This window comes from Scyliorhinus torazame, chromosome 18, assembly GCF_047496885.1.
Source record: "Scyliorhinus torazame isolate Kashiwa2021f chromosome 18, sScyTor2.1, whole genome shotgun sequence".
Classification (NCBI taxonomy): Eukaryota; Metazoa; Chordata; class Chondrichthyes; order Carcharhiniformes; family Scyliorhinidae; genus Scyliorhinus; species Scyliorhinus torazame.
The window spans coordinates 88,015,092-88,032,797 of record NC_092724.1 but is presented as its reverse complement, the minus strand read 5'-3'; the positions used below and the strand labels follow the sequence as shown (position 1 = coordinate 88,032,797).

At 53.0% G+C, this 17,706-nt stretch overlaps 1 protein-coding gene across 1 annotated transcript in view; it reads right to left on the bottom strand.

The window, feature by feature from the left end:
• The window catches only part of evpla (envoplakin a), a 178,380-nt gene extending 176,473 nt beyond the window's left edge, over positions 1-1,907 (bottom strand). Inside the window, exon 1 of the mRNA XM_072482997.1 lies at positions 1,598-1,907. Coding sequence (XP_072339098.1) covers positions 1,598-1,650 — 53 coding nt within the window. The 5' untranslated portion in view covers positions 1,651-1,907. The remainder of the gene's footprint in view (positions 1-1,597) is intronic.
• Between the last annotated feature and the right edge of the window lie 15,799 nt (positions 1,908-17,706).

Here is a 17,706-nt window from a genome sequence, read left to right as displayed (position 1 = left end):
GATCAACTAGAATCATAGAATCCTTACAGTGCAGAAGGAAGCCATTTGGCCCATCGAGTCTGCACTGACCCTCTGAAAGAGCACCCCACCCAGGCCCAAACCCTCAGCCTATCCCTGTAACCCCACCCAACCTTTTTTATGGACACTAAGGTTCAGTATAGCGTGGCCAATCCACCTAAACTGCACATCTTTGGACTGTGGGAGGAAACCGGAGCACCCGGGGGAAACCAACACAGGCACAGGGAGCATGTGCAAACTCCACACAGTCACCCTAGCGGAATTGAACCCGGGTCCCTGGTGCTGTGAGGCTACAACGTTAACCACTCTGCCACCGTGTCGACCCCAAACTGAACCAAATGTATCTTAAAAAGATCTTTATACAGCACCTTTCACAACCTCAGAATATTCTAAAATGCAGCCATTAAAGTATGGTCACTCTGTGGTGTACGAAACACATCAGCCAATTTCTGCACAGGAAGCTCCCACAGGCAGCAACGACCAGACCACTTGTGAGAGGAAAATATTGGCCGGGACATGAGGGAGAATCTCCCTGTCCTTCGAACTGTGCCATGGATCCTTGATCCCCAATTGAGAGGATAGAAGGGGCCTCAGGTTAACACCTCATACAAATGATGGTGCCTCAGACAGTGCAGCACCCCCTCAGTACATCAATGGAAGGTTAGCCTGAATTTTATCCTCAGGTTCCTGAGGTGGAAGTTTGAAACATGTGACATTTTGACAGAGGTGTGCTACCCACTGTGCCAAGGCAGACATTTAAACTGGAAAAGCCAAAGGTACTTTACACAAATACCAATCTTAACTGAGCAATATTCTCTGTTTCCATTTTTGTCTCCTTTTTCGAATCTGTGTTAGAAATACACAGAGTATCAGGGCCTTTACAACAGAAGTTAGTTCACATTCAAAGGGAATGTGTTCTGGCAGACAGCTGTATCTCAGATTTGATGAATAGTGAGTCTCTTCTTTGGCACTCCTTGATCCACCTTAATATCACGAACAATTTAAGGAGACAGCACTGTCCTTTTTGGAGTATTCATTCAGAGTCTGTGCTAACCCTACTGCCACAGCTTGAATTCACCGACATCACATACTTTGAATATATGGAAATTACATCATTGCACAGCGAGCATCTCCCAAATCCACGGTGCAGGAAAAGCACGGCCCTCAAATGTTGACAAAGATACCTCAACAGCACCTGCCAAACGTATAGCTCTTAAAAGTCCAATTCCAAATTCAGCAGCTCACAAATTAATTCACTGTGCAAACTCTCAACATTCAGGTTCACCTCACGCCCTGAAGCAACTCCGTTCTCAATCCTGCAGAACCAGAATTCCTAAATGTATTCATCTGACACACGGCCTACTTCCAAAGTAATTCTGCTGGTCTTATCCTGCATGTCCTGAATCCGAGTGCCCAAACTGGGATTGCAATCTGTCGCCTGCTTGGCTCGTCTTAAAGTGAAGAGACTCGTGTCCAACTAGTTTACTGTGATTGTATTCATCGATCCCGTTACCAGCCCTGCTCTGGACATTGTCAGCATTAGATTCAGTTAGTAAGACATGCTCGGATAGCTACTCACCCAGATGACTTGCTGCCGGAGGAGAGCTTCAATGGACTCTTTTTTGAGAACATGTTGGGGGAGTGTTGACCCTGATCTCCAGTGAATCTCCGTTACTCTTGTCTCTCGAGTTCCTGTGTAGCTCTTGCTGTACCCGTGTGGGATATTCTATCCCTTATGCACACACACGCACTGTGACATATACACTGTGATAAATGTGTGCACGACAAGCTCCGACTCTCAATTAAGGCTGAGTTTTAAGGGAGGCTCCTTTTCAATGACAGATGATCCAAAGAAGACCGTTCACAAAGTTTCAGGCGAATGTGAAACTTGCAGAACTGGTTATGAAGAGAATGTAACTGGGAGCAGTACAAGTTACTCCACCCATCCCAGCCCAATGAATCACAAAGGTACACATAGTCCAAATCGCAGTCAGCAGAACCTGGGCAGCCAGTCAGCTTTTATTAGTTTACAAGCGCTTGAACAACATTGCGGATAACATTTCTCTCCACAGAAGAGAGGGTTCAATACTCGAGTGGGAAGTGAAGGGATTTTGCAGGGTTGGAGGTGAGGGTGGGGAGGTTTAAAGAATGAAAGAGTGAGGGGTAAATTGTGGGGAGAGGTATTGACCCCTCTACTCAGGGGAAACGTTTTTTCCTGCCTACCTGATCTATCCCCCTCAATTTTGTACACCTCAATCAGATCCTCCCCTCAGCCTTCTACGCTCTAAGGAAAACCCCAGCTTATTCAGTCTCTCTTCACAGCTGAAATGTTCTAGCCCAGGCAACATCCTGGCAAATCTTCCTATAGTGTGGTGACCAGGACGGTACACTGTACTCTAGCTGTGGCCTAACGTGTGTTTTATACAGCTCCATCATAAACTCCCTGCTCTTGGGCAGCATGGTGGCACAGTGGTTAGCACTGCTGCCTCACGCCGACGTCCCAGGTTCGATCCCAGCCCTGGGTCACTGCCTGTGTGGAGTTTGCACATTCTCCCCGTGTTTGCGTGGGTTTCACCCCCACAACCCAAAGATGTGCAGGGTAGGTGGATTGGCCATGTTAAATGGCCCCTTAATTGGAAAAAATGAATTGGGTACTCTAAATTTATTTTAACAAAATAAGCTCCCTGCTCTTATATTTTATGCCACGGTTAATAAAGGCAAGTATCCCATATGTCTTCATAATAATAATAATGTTTATTATTGTCACAAGTAGGTTTACATTAACACTGCAATGAAGTTACTGTGAAAAGCCCCTAGTCGCCACATTCCGGCGTCTGTTCGGGTACACGGAGGGAGAATTCAGAATGTCCAATTCACCTAACAGCACGTCTTTCTGGACTTGTTAGAGGAAACCAGAACACCCGGAGGAAACCCACGCAGACACGGGGAGAACGTGCACAGACAGTGATCCAAGCAGGAATAAAACCTGGGACCCTCGTGCTGTGAAACAACAGTGCTAACCACTGTGCTACCATGCCGCCCTACCTTATCAATGTGTCCTTCAGGAATCTATGGACATTCACCCCAAGATCAATCTGGTACTATGTACTTCCAAGCGTCCGACCATTCGCTGTGCACCCCTTTGCCTGGTTTGTCTTCCCAAAATGCATCACTTCACACTTTTCAGGGTTATATTCTATTCGCCGTCCTGCCAATCTGAACCCCCACCCGCCTCTCCCCCCCCTACCGCTTGGGAGCTAGAGCCCCACAAACCTAGCTGCCTGATGGAAATTCCCTCTGTGCCCTTTCACACTACATGGAGGGGTTTCCTGTATGGGCTGCTACTCCACACCCTTCACCTCCTTGCCCTCGCCAAGTCGCCCGGGCATGCCTTGGCGCACCTTGCTGCCATCCGGCGGTGGAGGTCCCACTGGAAGTCCCTCTACACAGTGTGGTAAACCACTGTTACACCTGTATTAGGTGATGTAAGGTAGGACCTGTACTACAGGTTCGCCGGTAGCCCCTGCCTGCTGGCTCCGCCCAGTAGGAGGAGTATAAATGTGCGTGTCCTCCATTCAGCAGCCATTTCGCCAGCTGCTGTGGGAGGCCACACATCTTACTGCAATAAAGCCACAGTTGTATCCAACCTGAGTCTTTGTACAATTGATCGTGCATCACAGAGGAATCATCTCTCTTAATCCCGGAGATGGGGGTTGAGGGTGTTGCACACAGCTCCCATGCACTGCATCCATTCACAGACACCCAAGATGTTTTGTGGCCTTGTGCAGTCCGTAGACTATGCTTATGTAAGTGTGTTTTAGGCTGCACCCCTTTTTCAGTTTCTTGAAAAACCTTGGGCGGATTCCCCGTTGGCTGACTCCATAATCGGGAAATGCGATTGGACGGAGAATAGATTCCGATTGGACGGAGAATAGATTTTGATGGTGCGGTAGTCTGTGTAGAGGTATTATGGTACCTGGTAATGCTGGAGCACCATTGGTAGATATTGTATGTTTCCTATTGGTCAAGCTGTATGGTAGCTCCACCCTGCAAGGCGGGGTATAAGAGCCCGTGCCGCCCCAGCAGTCTTCATTCTGTACCTGAGCTGCTGTGGGAAACATCTAGCTTATTAAAGTCTTCAGTTGGACTACAACCTCGCTGTCGTGGTCATTGATCGTGCATCAATTTAATAAGCTAGATTTAAAATGATGGAGCTCCGAATCAAGCCGGAGTGTCTGGAACTCAGCCCCCACGCGGCGAACTCAGCGGCAATCTTCAAGCACTGGCTGGCGTGTTTTAAAGGATATCTAGGAATGGCCGAAAACACACCCACGGGAGAACAGAAAATGCAAGTCCTGCACGCAAGGGTGAGCCCGGAAATTTACACCCTCATCGAGCACGCAGAAGACTTCGATGCAGCAATAGAGCTGCTAAAAGGACATTATATTCGCCTGGTAAACCAGGTCTACGCCCGACATCTGTTAGCAACGAGGTGACAAATCCCTGGGGAATCGCTGGAAGAATTCTACCGTGCACTCCTGGTGTTGGGGAGAAACTGCAGCTGCCTGCAAGTTTCAGCGAGCGACCACACAGAACTCTTGATCCAGGATGCTTTCGTGGCAGGTATGCTTCCCTGGATGTGGTTGATACGTAATGAGACCACGAGGAGTCATAGCGATCTAGCTTTAATCAGATAGAACTGTACTCAACAGTGATGTTACAGAAGTGAAGACTGCTGGGACGGCATCGGTTGTTCTACTCTGCCTCGCAGGGCGGAGCTATATTCATTACCCAATGGTAGACCCCGCGGTCTAGCCAATGATCATCCACCTCTCAGGTACTGCAATACCTGGTATTACCACGATGTGGAGATGCCAGCGTTGGACTGGGGTGAGCACAGTACGCAGTCTTACAACACCAGGTTAAAGTCCAACAGGTTTGTTTCGATGTCACTAGCTTTCGGAGCGCTGCTCCTTCCTCAGGTGAATGAAGAGGTATGTTCCAGAAACACACATATAGACAAATTCAAAGATTCCAAACAATGCTTGGAATGTGACCATTAGCAGGTGATTAAATCTTTACAGATCCAGAGATGGGGTAACCCCAGGTTAAAGAGGTGTGAATTGTATCAAGCCAGGACAGTTGGTAGGATTTCGCAGGCCAGATGGTGGGGGATGAATGTAATGCGACATGAATCCCAGGTCCCGGTTGAGGCCGCACTCATGTGTGCGGAACTTGGCTATAAGTTTATGTTCGGCGATTCTGCGTTGTCGCGCGTCCTGAAGGCCGCCTTGGAGAAAGCTTACCCGGAGATCAGAGGCTGAATGCCCTTGACTGCTGAAGTGTTCCCCGACTGGAAGGGAACATTCCTGCCTGGTGATTGTTGCGCGATGTCCGTTCATTCGTTGTCGCAGCGTCTGCATGGTCTCGCTTCGGGACATCCTTTCCTGCAGCGTATGAGGTAGACAACGTTGGCCGAGTCGCACGAGTATGTACCGCGTACCTGGTGGGTGGTGTTCTCACGTGTAATAGTGGTATCCATGTCGATGATCTGGCACGTCTTGCAGAGATTGCCATGGCAGGGTTGTGTGGTGTCGTGGTCACTGTTCTGAAGACTGGGTAGTTTGCTGCAAACAATGGTTTGTTTGAGGTTGCGCAGTTGTTTGAAGGCAAGTAGTGGGGGTGTGGGGATGACCTTGGCAAGATGTTCATCATCATCAATGACGTGTTGAAGGCTGTGAAGAAGATGATGTAGTTTCTCCGCTCCGGGGAAGTACTGGATGACGAAGGATATTCTGTCGGTTGTGTCCCATGTTTGTCTTCTGAGGAGGTCGGTGCGGTTTTTCGCTGTGGCGCGTTGGAACTGTCGATCGATGAGTCGAGTGCCGTATCCCGTTCGTACGAGGGCATCTTTCAACATCTGTAGATGTCTGTTACGCTCCTCCTCGTCTGAGCAGATCCTGTGTATATGGAGCGCTTGTCCATAGGGGATGGCTTCTTTAATGTGTTTAGGGTGGAAGCTGGAGAAGTGGAGCATTGTGAGGTTATCCGTGGGTTTGCGGTAAAGCGAAGTGCTGAGGTGACCGTCCTTGATGGAGACGAGTGTGTCCAAGAATGCAACTGATTTTGGAGAGTAGTCCATGGTGAGTCTGATGGTTGGATGGAACTTATTAATGTCATCGTGTAGTCGTTTTAGTGATTCTTCGCTGTGGGTCCAAAGGAAAAAAATGTAATCGATGTATCTGGTGTATAACGTCGGTTGAAGGTCCTGTGCGGTGAGTAGGTCCTGTTCAAACTTGTGCATGAAGATGTTGGCATATTGGGGTGCAAATTTGGTCCCCATGGCTGTTCCGTGCGTCTGGATGAAGAACTTGTTGTTGAAGGTGAAGACATTGTGATCCAGAATGAAGCGGATGAGTTGCAGAATTGCGTCTGGAGATTGGCAGTTGTCGGTGTTGAGTACTGAGGCTGTTGCAGCAATGCTGTCGTCATGGGGGATGCTGTTGTAGAGTGCCGAGACGTTCATTGTGACGAGGAATGTTCCTGGTTCAACTGGTCCATGGGTGCTGAGTTTCTGTAGGAAGTCCGTCATGTCTATTGTCTATATATGTGTTTCTGGAACATACCTCTTCATTCACCTGAGGAAGGAGCAGCGCTCCAAAAGCTAGTGACATCGAAACAAACCTGTTGGACTTTAACCTGGTGTTGTAAGACTTCGTACTGGTATTACCACATTCACCCCCTGTTAAAAAAGGCGGGGTGATGGCCAGTATTACTGTCGCCTTTGCATGGTTGGACCAGCTATTGCAGGTACCATGCTTGTCGAGGGCAACGGAGGAAGTTTGTGTGTTGTTTATTATTGTGCTTTTTTTTGTTATGGTGCTGCAATCAGACATCGGGTGGCCTGGTCGTCCTTGTGGAGCGTCTAAGTTTCGGCGGCGATCCTGGTGAGGGCCCCGGCGGTTGTGACTCCGGGAACGTGGTGACTTCCTCCCAGGCAGTTTCGTCACCCCTAGGCAGCGCTGTAGGGTCGAAAAATGGGCAGGAGGGAGGGGCACCTGTAGGGGGCGTCGGCGCCTGTTCGGCGCGGGGTATGGGTTCCGGCGGCAATACTGAGCCTCCGGTCAGCGGTCAGGTGCTGTGCGGGGGGGGGGGGGGGGGGGGGGTAGGGGCAGTGGCTCGGCCCGCGTGGGGATCCGGCGGGCGCCAGGTCCCGAAGAGTGACTGTATCTTGGCGTCCGTCGGGGAACGCTACGTAGGCGTACTGGGGGTTGGCATGCAGCAGGCGGACCCTCTCGACCAACGGGTCCGATTTGTGCGCCCTCGCATGTTTCCGCAGCAGGACGGGTCCGGGTGTTGCTAGCCAGGCTGGGAGCGAGGTCCCCGAGGAGGACTTCCTGGGGAAAACAAGGAGACGTTCGTGAGGTGTCTGGTTTGTGGTAGTACACAGTCGTGACCGAATGGAGTGAAGGGCCACTGGGAGGACTTCTTGCCAGCGGGAGACTGGGAGATTCCTGGACCGAAGGGCCAGCAGGACGGTCTTCCAGACTGTTCCATTCTCCCTTTCTACCTGCCCGTTTCCCCGGGGGTTGTAGCTGGTCGTCCTGCTCGAGGCGATGCCTTTGCTGAGCAGGAACTGGCGCAGCTCGTCGCTCATAAAGGAGGACCCCCTATCGCTGTGGATGTATGCGGGGAAACCGAACAGTGTAAAAATACATTGGAGGGCCTTGATGATGGTGGTTGTGGTCATGTCTGGGCAGGGGATGGCGAATGGGAACCGGGAGTACTCGTCAATCACGTTGAGGAAGTACGTGTTGCGGTCGGTGGAGGGGAGGGGGCCTTTGAAGTCCATGCTGAGGCGTTCAAAGGGACGGGAAGCCTTTATCAGATGCACCCTCTCTGGTCGGTAGAAGTGCGGTTTGCACTCCGCGCAGATTCGGCAGTCCCTGGTGACTGTCCTGACCTCCTCGATGGAGTAAGGCAGGTTTCGGGACTTGACGAAATGGAAGAACCGGGTGTCTCCCGGGTGGCAGAGGTCCTCGTGGAGGGCTCGGAGGCGGTCTACCTGTGCGGTGGCACAAGTGCCGCGGGACAGGGCATCAGGAGGCTCGTTCAGCTTCCCGGGACGGTACAAAATCTCGTAATTGTAGGTGGAGAGTTCGATCCTCCACCGCAAGATCTTGCCGTTTTTTTATCTTGCTCCGCTGCGCATTATCGAACATGAAGGCCACCGACCGTTGGTCCGTGAGGAGAGTGAATCTCCTGCCGGCCAGGTAATGCCTCCAGTGTTGCACAGCTTCTACTATGGCCTGGGCCTCCTTTTCGACCGAGGAGTGGCGAATTTCGGAGGCGTGGAGAGTGCAGGAGAAGAAAACCACAGGCCTGCCTGCTTGGTTGAGGGTGGCGGCCAGAGCTACGTCAGACGCGTCGCTCTCGACCTGGAAGGGGAGGGACTCGTTGATGGCGCGCATCGTGGTTTTTGCGATGTCCGCTTTGATGCGGCAGAAGGCCTGGCGGGCCTCCGTCGACAGGGGGAAGGTTGTGGATTGGATCAGGGGTCGAGCCTTGTCGGCGTAATTAGGGACCCATTGTGCATAGTAGCTAAAGAAGCCGAGGCAGCGCTTTAGGGCCTTGGGGCAGTGAGGGAGGGGGAACTCCATGAGGGGGCGCATGCGTTCCGGGTCGGGGCCTATGACTCCATTTCGCACTACGTAGCCTCGGATGGCTAGACGGTCTGTGCTAAACACGCACTTCTCCTTATTGTAGGTCAGATTTAGGAGGTGCGCGGTCTGGAGAAATTTACAGAGGTTGGTGTCGTGGTCCTGCTGGTCATGGCCGCAGATGGTGACATTGTCAAGATACGGGAACGTTGCGTGTAAGCCGTATCGGTCCACCATTCGGTCCATCTCACGCTGGAAGACCGAGACCCCGTTTGTGACACCGAAGGGAACCCTTAAAAAGTGGTAGAGCCGCCCATCTGCTTCGAAGGCAGTGTACTGGCGGTCACTAGTACGGAGGGGTAGCTGGTGGTAGGCAGACGTGAGATCCACCGTGGAGAAGACCTTGTATTGCGCAATCCTGTTTACCAGGTCGGCAATCCGGGGGAGAGGGTACGCGTCCAGTTGCGTAAACCGGTTGATGGTCTGGCGATAGTCAATGACCATTCTATGTTTCTCTCCGGTCTTAACCACCACGACTTGAGCCCTCCAGGGGCTGTTGCTCGCTTCGATGACTCCTTCCTTCAGCAGCCTTTGGACCTCGCACTTGATGAATGTCCGGTCCTGGGTGCTATACCGTCTGCTCCTGGTGGCGACGGGTTTGCAATCCGGGGTGAGGTTCGCAAACAAGGAAGGCGGGTTGACCTTAAGGGTCGCGAGGCCGCAAACAGTGAGGGGGGGTATAGGGCCGCCAAATTTAAAGGTCAGGCTTTGTAAGTGGCACTGGAAGTCCAGTCCCAGAAGGGTGGCTGCACAGAGGTGCGGCAGCACGTATAGGCGGAAATCGCGGAATTCCCTGCCTTGGACGGTGAGGTTCGCGAGGCAGAACCCTTTTATCTGCACCGCGTGTGACCCGGAGGCCAGTGAGATCCTTTGTTGGATGGGATAGGTGACCAGAGAACAGCGCCTTACCGTGTCGGGATGGACGAAACTCTCTGTGCTCCCAGCGTTGATGAGACATGACGTCACGTGGCCGTTGATGGCGATCGGAGTGGTGGCCTTTGCTAACGTTCGGGGCCGACTCTGGTCCAGGGTAACGGATGCCAGCTGCAGTAAGGAGTTTAGGTCGGGCGTAGTCAGCCTTGCTGGGGGCTTGAGGCCCCATCCAAGATGGCGCCGGCCATGGATCGTGCATGGAGTCCGGGGGCGGGGACCCCGAGGATTGGTCCGGCGAGAGACAAAATGGCGACACGCACTCCTCTATCGTGGTTGCTGGGGGTCAATATGGCCGCGGCTGCAGAACGCACGCTGCCTGGAGGGACAAAGGCTGCAGTGCGCGATGGGCCGGCTGGGCTGGGGAAAAGGACTGCGGTGGGCCTTGGGTAGGCGCGACCTGGAAAAACGGCTGCGGTTTGGCAGCAGGGACCTGGAAACACGGCTGGGGGTACTCGCTGGATACCGCGGCCACAGCGCGGGCTAGGCAGACCGCGGCATAGTGGCCTTTCTTGCCGCACCCTTTGCAGGTGGCGGTGCGGGCCGGGCAGCGCGCGGGGGTGATTTGTCTGGCCACAGAAGAAGCAGCGTTGGCCGGCGGCGGTAGTGGGGCGCCTTGCCGTGCAGGCCTGCGGAGTTAGCGGGTAAGTCTGCGGGTTAAGCGAGTACGTCTGTGGGTTAAGCGGGTAAGTCTGCGGGGCTGCCGTTGCGGGGTGCCACGCAGCCCAGGGGGGCGCGGTGCGCGCGGGGGCGTACGCAAGGGCGTTTTTGTACACCACGTCCATGGACCCTGCCAGGGCCCGCGCCTCAGTGAGGCCCAGTGTGTCCATCTCCAGGAGCCTTCGGCGGATGTCGGGGGAAGTCATACCTGCCACAAAAGTGTCTCGAATCAAGAGTTCAGTGTGCTCGTTCCCCGTCACTGGTGGGCAGCCGCAGTTTTGGCCCAGCACTATCAGTGCCCGGTAGAAGTCTTCAAGCGTCTCATCTGGGCTCTGTCGTCGCATTGCCAGCAGGTGACGGGCGTAGATCTGGTTCGATGGACGAATGTAATGTCCTTCCAGTAGTTCCATGGCTGCAGCATAGTTCGCCGCCCCTTCGATCAGGGGGTAGATCGCAGGGCTGACCCGTGAGCGTAGGAGGTGTACCTTCTGTACTTCCGTGGGGGTGTCGGCAGCAGTATTGAGGTAACTCTGAAAACACGCCAGCCAATGTTTAAAAATCGCGGCGGAGTTTTCAGCGTGAGGGCTGAGCTGAAGGCACGTTGGCTTGATGCAAAGATCCATCCTTCAAGAGTACTTATCTGATTAAATTGATACGTAATCAATACGCTTGAGACCACGAGGAGTCATATCGATCTAGCTTTAATCAGATAGAACTGTACCCAGCAGTGATGTTACAGAAGTGTAGACTGCTGGGATGGCATCGGTTCTCATATTCCGCCTCGCAGGGCGGAGCTATATACATTACCCAACGGTAGACCCCACGGTCTAGCCAATGATCATCCACCTCTCAGGTACTGCAATACCTGGTATTACCACAGTGGTCTCCAGAAACGCCCTCGCTTATGTTCCCGACCGCGCGGCAGCCCCCTGGGCAGCGTGGAACCCCTCCGCAGCCGACCCCGAGACATCCCCCATCCCCCCACAAGCTTGTGCTGCAAGGCGGCCTGGCAACCCTAGGGGGCCCCGCTGCTAACTTTTTGCGCAGGCCAAGCACCCCCGGCAGTGCTACCCGGCCCTCGCCTCCACCTGCAAGGGATGCGGTAAAAAGGGCCACTTCGTGGTGGTATGCCAGGCCCGTGTGGTCGCCGCGGTCTCCGGCAGCGAATGCGGACCGCCACCACAAACCTCTCCACGGTCCCCGTGCGGCCAGCGGGCGCCGCCATCTTCCTACTCTAGGGCCACGTGCGGTCCCCGGGCGCTGCCATCTTGTCCCACGGACGTCACGTTCGATGGATGGGCGCCGCCATTTTGTGCACCCCCCAGCCATGTGCGACCAATGGGAGCCGCCATCTTGGATGGACACCCAGGACCCCAGCTCGGCTGACCGCACACCGCCCGAAGAGAACACTCAACTGCTGAGATTAGCCTAGGTGCCTTCTGTTGGGCCCGGGACTGCTGCACTTTTTGTAGTACCGTGAGGTGGTCAAGGTCTGGAGCATGGATGGCTGGAACTGTGTGTCATAATATACACCAGTATATCATGGTGCAGACACACACTGATGGACACACAGTGGAACCAATCAACATACACAAAACCGCAGCCAATCACCAGTGAGAGCTCTCGCACTATAAAGACAGGGGGACATCAGAGTTGCCGCTCATTCGAGTAGCAGCTAGCTAGGAGCACAGAGCTCACAGCCTGCAACACAGACATTCACCATGTGCTGAGTGCATCACCTGGTTAGGACAAGGCAAAGGTCTTTAATTAAAGCTGGTATCGTATTTACCCACAGTTCAAGTATGTTTAAATAGTTAACCTTTTAATAAAATAGTGTTCAAGTGTTGGTGACCTGTATGTGATCCAGAACACCCAACACATCATGATACCAGGAGTGGTTGCATACTAGCACTTCTTAGACCTACCTGCAAGTGATCTGCCTTCCGCCAGCATTCCGTCATTCTGCAACATGGACAACATCAGCCCGCCGCCGCTCTGCATCGCCGGCAACCTCGGGGCCAACTGGAAGATTTTCAAACAGCGCTTCCACCTCTACCTCGAAGCCACGGACAGGGTGCCTTGGACACCAGAAAGATTGCTCTTCTCCTCTCCACGGCCGTGGACCATGCCATCCATATTTTCAACTCTCTCACCTTTGCAGATGACGAAGACAAGACGAAGTTCAAGACGGTTCTCCTCCCTATGGAACGGGTCCAAGTGATTGAGCACCTCCAGGGCCTCAGCCTGGATGATGGCCCTGGAGGCATATGCCAATGGAGCCCAGGACGAGGAGTCATTTCGCTGGAGGAGCACCGCCCCAAAGCCGTCCTGGCTTGCATCAGTAGATATCTTGGTTTCCTTGGTTGGGTCGAAGAACGCTAGAACTGGGGCTGTGGTGAGCTTTGCCTTTGGCTCACGTCATTCCGCTTCATGTGTGGGCAGCCACTGGAATTCCGTTGACTTCTTGACGAGATGGCGGAGGGCCGTGGTGTGGGATGCCATATTGGGAATGAATTTCCCGAGAAAGTTGTCCACCGGGGTCTTCATGGCATTGATCGCCAAGACCTTATCGCCATCTGGCCGCACACTCTGCCGCGAGATGAGGTGTTCGACAAACTTTATATCAGATTGACCAAATGAGCACTTGGCCCTGTTGAGCTGGAGACCATGTTCATGAATTTGCTGGAAGACCTGCTTGAGGCGAGCGATGTGTTCCTGGGGCGTTGTGAACCAGATGATCACGTCGTCCACGTATACTCGTACCCCCTCGATGCCCTCCATCATCTGCTCCATGACGCGATGAAACACTTCAGAGGCAGATATGATGCCGAAAGGCATATGCGGTTGTAACAGTAGTAGACGAACGGGGTGTTGAACGTGCACTGCTTGCAACAGGGCGCATCCAGCTGTATTTGCCAAAAACCCTGGGAGGCGTCCAGCTTAGTGAAGAATTTGGCATGAGCCATCTCACTGGTTAACTCTTCACGCTTCGGGAACGGGTAGTGCTCCCGCATGATGTTGTGGTTTAGATCCTTGGGATCAATGCAAATGCGGAGCTCCCCTGATGGCCTCTTTATGCAAACCATGGAGCTGACCCAGTCTGTTGGCTCCGTGACCTTCGAAATGATGCCCTGGTCTTGGAGGTCCTGTAGTTGCTTTTTCAGATGATCCTTGAGGGGCGACGGCACCCGGCGTGGCGCATGGATTACAGGGGGTGGTGTTCGGCTTGAGCAGTATTTTGTATCGGTACGGGAGCGTGCTCATTCCATCGAATACTCTGTGGTACTGCATGATAATGTCGTCTACGTCGGCTTGCAAATTTACATCGGGCGAGGCCGTCGCCGGTGACGATGACATGGTGTGGACCCACTGAACCAGGTTCAGGAGCTGGCAGGCGCGAGCACCGAGCAGGGACGCCCTGTCAGGCCTGATGATTTCAAATCGTAACGTTGCCTTGATCGCCTTGTTGGATACCCCTAGTTGACACGAGCCACTGGCAGCTATGGCATTGCCATTGTAGTCAAGGAGCTGGCAGGCCGGTGGAAGAATGCTTGGTCGGGCCCGGATGGTGTCGAGGTCGGATTGTGAGATGAGGTTCGCAGACGCTCCGGTGCCCAGTTTGAATCAGATGCGAGCCTTGTTAACTATGAGGACAGCACACCACTCGTCGTCGGGATCCACACTGAGGATCGAGAGGCAGGTTTGGTGGAGGCCAGTTCATGTGTGGTTATGATGCCCACCCGATATGGAGACCTGAGGCAGTCAGCAGCAGGGTCCGTTGGGCTGTCGGGATCAGAATCTGGCTTGCCTTGTAGTATTGAGTGGATACTTCTGCACCGCAGCTGGGATCGCTGGCTGCTGAGCGGTGGAGCGGATCTGCAGAGGGCTGCGTAGTGGCCAAGCTTGCCACACTGGAGATATCAGCGTCTTCTTGCCGGATATTGCCGATTTAAATGTGTGGAGCCACAATTCGGACACGTCATGACGCTGACGTCAGCGCGATCCGTGTGCCATTGCGCATGCGCAGTGCAGTCGGCCGACGTACGCACCTGCGCAGTCAGGTTTTCAGTCTCGTCGTCCACTCGGTCGTGGCGCACATGCGCAGGGATCCGAGAAAAGCGCGCGAAACGGCCACTTTCCTTGATGCTGAGGCCCTGCATCTGTGCAATGGCCTGCACCCTTTCTGCCTCGTGGGAGGCCAGCTTTGCAGTTTCTGCCGCCCTGATGTGGGAGTAACGATTCTTGGCATGCTCATGGACAACGCACGTCTCGATAGCGACAGAGAGGGTCAACTGTTTGATTTTAAGGAGCTGCTGCTGCAGGGAGTCGGCGTGGACCCCGAAAACGATCTGATCCCGGATCATGGAATCAGCCGTCAAGTCATAGTTACATGATTGCGCTAGGATGTGGAGATGGGTCAAGAAGGACTGAAAAGGTTCATCCTTAACCTGAAGCCTCTGCTGGGAGATATACAGTTCAAAGCTCTCATTCACCTCAATGTCGCAGTGGCTGTCGAACTTCAGCAGGACTGTTTTGAATTTTGTTTTGTCTTCGCCGTCGGCGAAGGTAAGCGAATTGTAGATATGGATGGCGTGGTCCCCCGCGGTGGAGAGAAATAGCGCGATCTTCCTGGCATCCGATGCTGCCTCGAGGTCGGAGGCCTCGATGTACAAGAGGAACTTTTGCTTGAAGATTTCCCAGTTGGCGCCGAGGTTGCCGGAGATGCGGAGGAGGCTGGATATTTTCCATTTCTCTGGATGGCTGCTTGCTGGTCGATGCTGATTCACTCGAGGTAGCTCCGTCAAGATCAGTATCACTCTGGTACCATGATGTGTTAGGCAGGTTGGTTCAATGTGGACTGCACTCGATGCAGGGAAGTTAGAAACAGACGTCTAGCACAGGAGAAGATAGGATCGGCCCAAGGGTTCACCAGGCGGGCAACCGTTCCTCGACTACCTAGCGGATCGTTAGGGGAAAAATAGATAGCCAGCAGCAGCAGCCCGGGGTGGGGGGGGGGGGGTGGGGGGGGGGGGGGGGGGGGGGGGGGGGTGGGGGGGCTAAATTGTTTGTGTTCTAGATAGGGTGAGGGGGGGGGAGCACTATTTTGTGTTATTTTGTTAGTTCACTATTTTATTTTAACAATGTTATTTATCAGTTATCATGTTACCATTTTTGTTTGTAAGGGGAAAAATTGTGTTCAAAAACTTTAATAAAAACATTTTTAAAAAAACACAGGAGAAGATCCAACATGTTTTATTCAACTATATGAACTGCTGTACATATTCAGCTGTGGGTCGACACTATACTGATCTGACTCGTGACATTGTAGGAGCCTGACCAGACTTACTAGCTACCGCATGGTGTTTGCACTTGCTAGCTCGTGGACTCTGACTGTCTCAGTGGCTGGGTCCCGAGAGAGCGGGAAACCTAGTGCCCTCTGGCTTTATAGTGGTAGTGTCCTGTCCGGTGATTGGCTGTGCTGTGTTATATACTTACTGGTCATCCTATGTGTCAATGACTGCCTGTCTGCATCTCGTTATATACATGAGTGGATATTATGACACCTCCCATCCACCTCCAAAACCTCTTCTATCAACCATTGGCGCTCCGATCTCTCCACCTCTCCTCCTTATCCACCTTATCCTTAAACGGGATCACCTCCTCCCTCACCACTGCCTTCAGGGCCTGCCAATCCACTAACGGTGAGACCTTCCCCGTGCAATTGAACCCCACATACTCCTCAATCACCTTCCCTACCTTGTCACAGAAATTCCGGTCCGCCAACAGCCCCACATTCATCCTCCACCCACGGCTTCTGGGCCACCCCCTTCTCTAATACCACGTCCATCCAGCGTGGAGCGTGATCCGAGATCACAATTGCCGAATACTCTGCTCTCCATTCCAGCTTGCAGCACCTTCCCCACCACAAAACAATCACTCCCTGAGAACACCTTGTACACCAGGGAGAAAAACGAATACTCCTGATCTCTCGGGTCTGAAAATCTCCAACGGTCAACCTCCCCCATCTCCCTCATAAGCCCGCCCAATGCCTTCGACCCCCCACCCCCCCCGACAGGGGTCAGCAGGTGTAGCTGGGATCTGTCCACCCTCGGCTCCAGCTCTGTGTTCCAATACCTCCCCCTCAACTCAGGATTACTGCCAGAGTTCTCTTCCCAAACCCCGCATCGTCTCAATTAGGGGCATGTACGCTTATCAAAGGCATTAACCTCCCTCTAAAGCACGTTACAATCATATACCTGCCCCCCTGATCTGCCACCACCTTCTCCATCTGGAATCTCAACCGCTTGCCCACCAAAATCACCACTCCCTGAGCCCTACAATCAAACCCCGAATGAGGGCGGCAAGGCGGCGCAGTGGTTAGCACTGCTCCCTCATGGCGCCAAGGATCCGGGATTGAGCCCGGCCCCGGGTCACTGTCCTTGTGGAGGTTGCACATTCACTGCCAATCACTGCGCCAGCATGCTGCCCACCGTAGCCCGTTATTGACCTCCACCACCTTCCGCAGCTCCTCACCCATCGAGGTGAACTGATCTCTGTGCTCCACCCCCTTCATCTTCTCTCCTTGCTCCCACATCTCCATCGACATCTTCATTAATGCAACCTTTATTGGGGCAAGCACCTGTTTCACCCATTCTTTCAGCGAAGCCGCCATCTCACTCCGAAGCACCTCTAAACATTTGGTTAACATCCTTTCAAACCCCAACCGTGATGGGAGCAGTCCGACCCGATGAACCAGTCCCCACCATCTTTCCTCCTGCTGGACTCACAGCAACGCTCGCCGGCGGACTTTCGCTCGCCACCTCTTTCCCTGACCTTTCTTTTTTTTTTTAATTTAGAGTACCCAATTATTATTTTTTTTCCAATTAGGGGGCAATTTAGTGTGGCTAATCCACCTAACCAGCACATCTTTGGGTTGTGGGGATGAAACCCACATAGACACCACAGGGATCAGTGCTGGGTCCTCTGCTATTTGTGATTTTTATAAATGACTTGGAGGAGGGGGCTGAAGGGTGGGTCAATAAATGTGCTGATGACACCAAGATTGGTGGAGTAGTGGATAATGTGGAAGGCTGTTGTCGGCTGAAAAGAGACATTGATAGGATGCAGAGCTGGGCCGAAAAATGGCAGATTAACCCTGATAAGTGCGAGGTGATTCATTTTGGGGGACAAATTTGAATGCGGATTACAGGGTTAACAGCAGGGTTCTGAGGAATGTGGAAGAACAGAGAGATCTTGGGGTTCATGTCCACAGATCTCTGAAGGTTGGCACTCAAGTGGTAGAGCCGTGAAGAAGGCTTATAGTGTGTTAGCGTTTATTAACGGGGGGGCTTGAGTTTAAGAGCCGTGGGGTTATGCT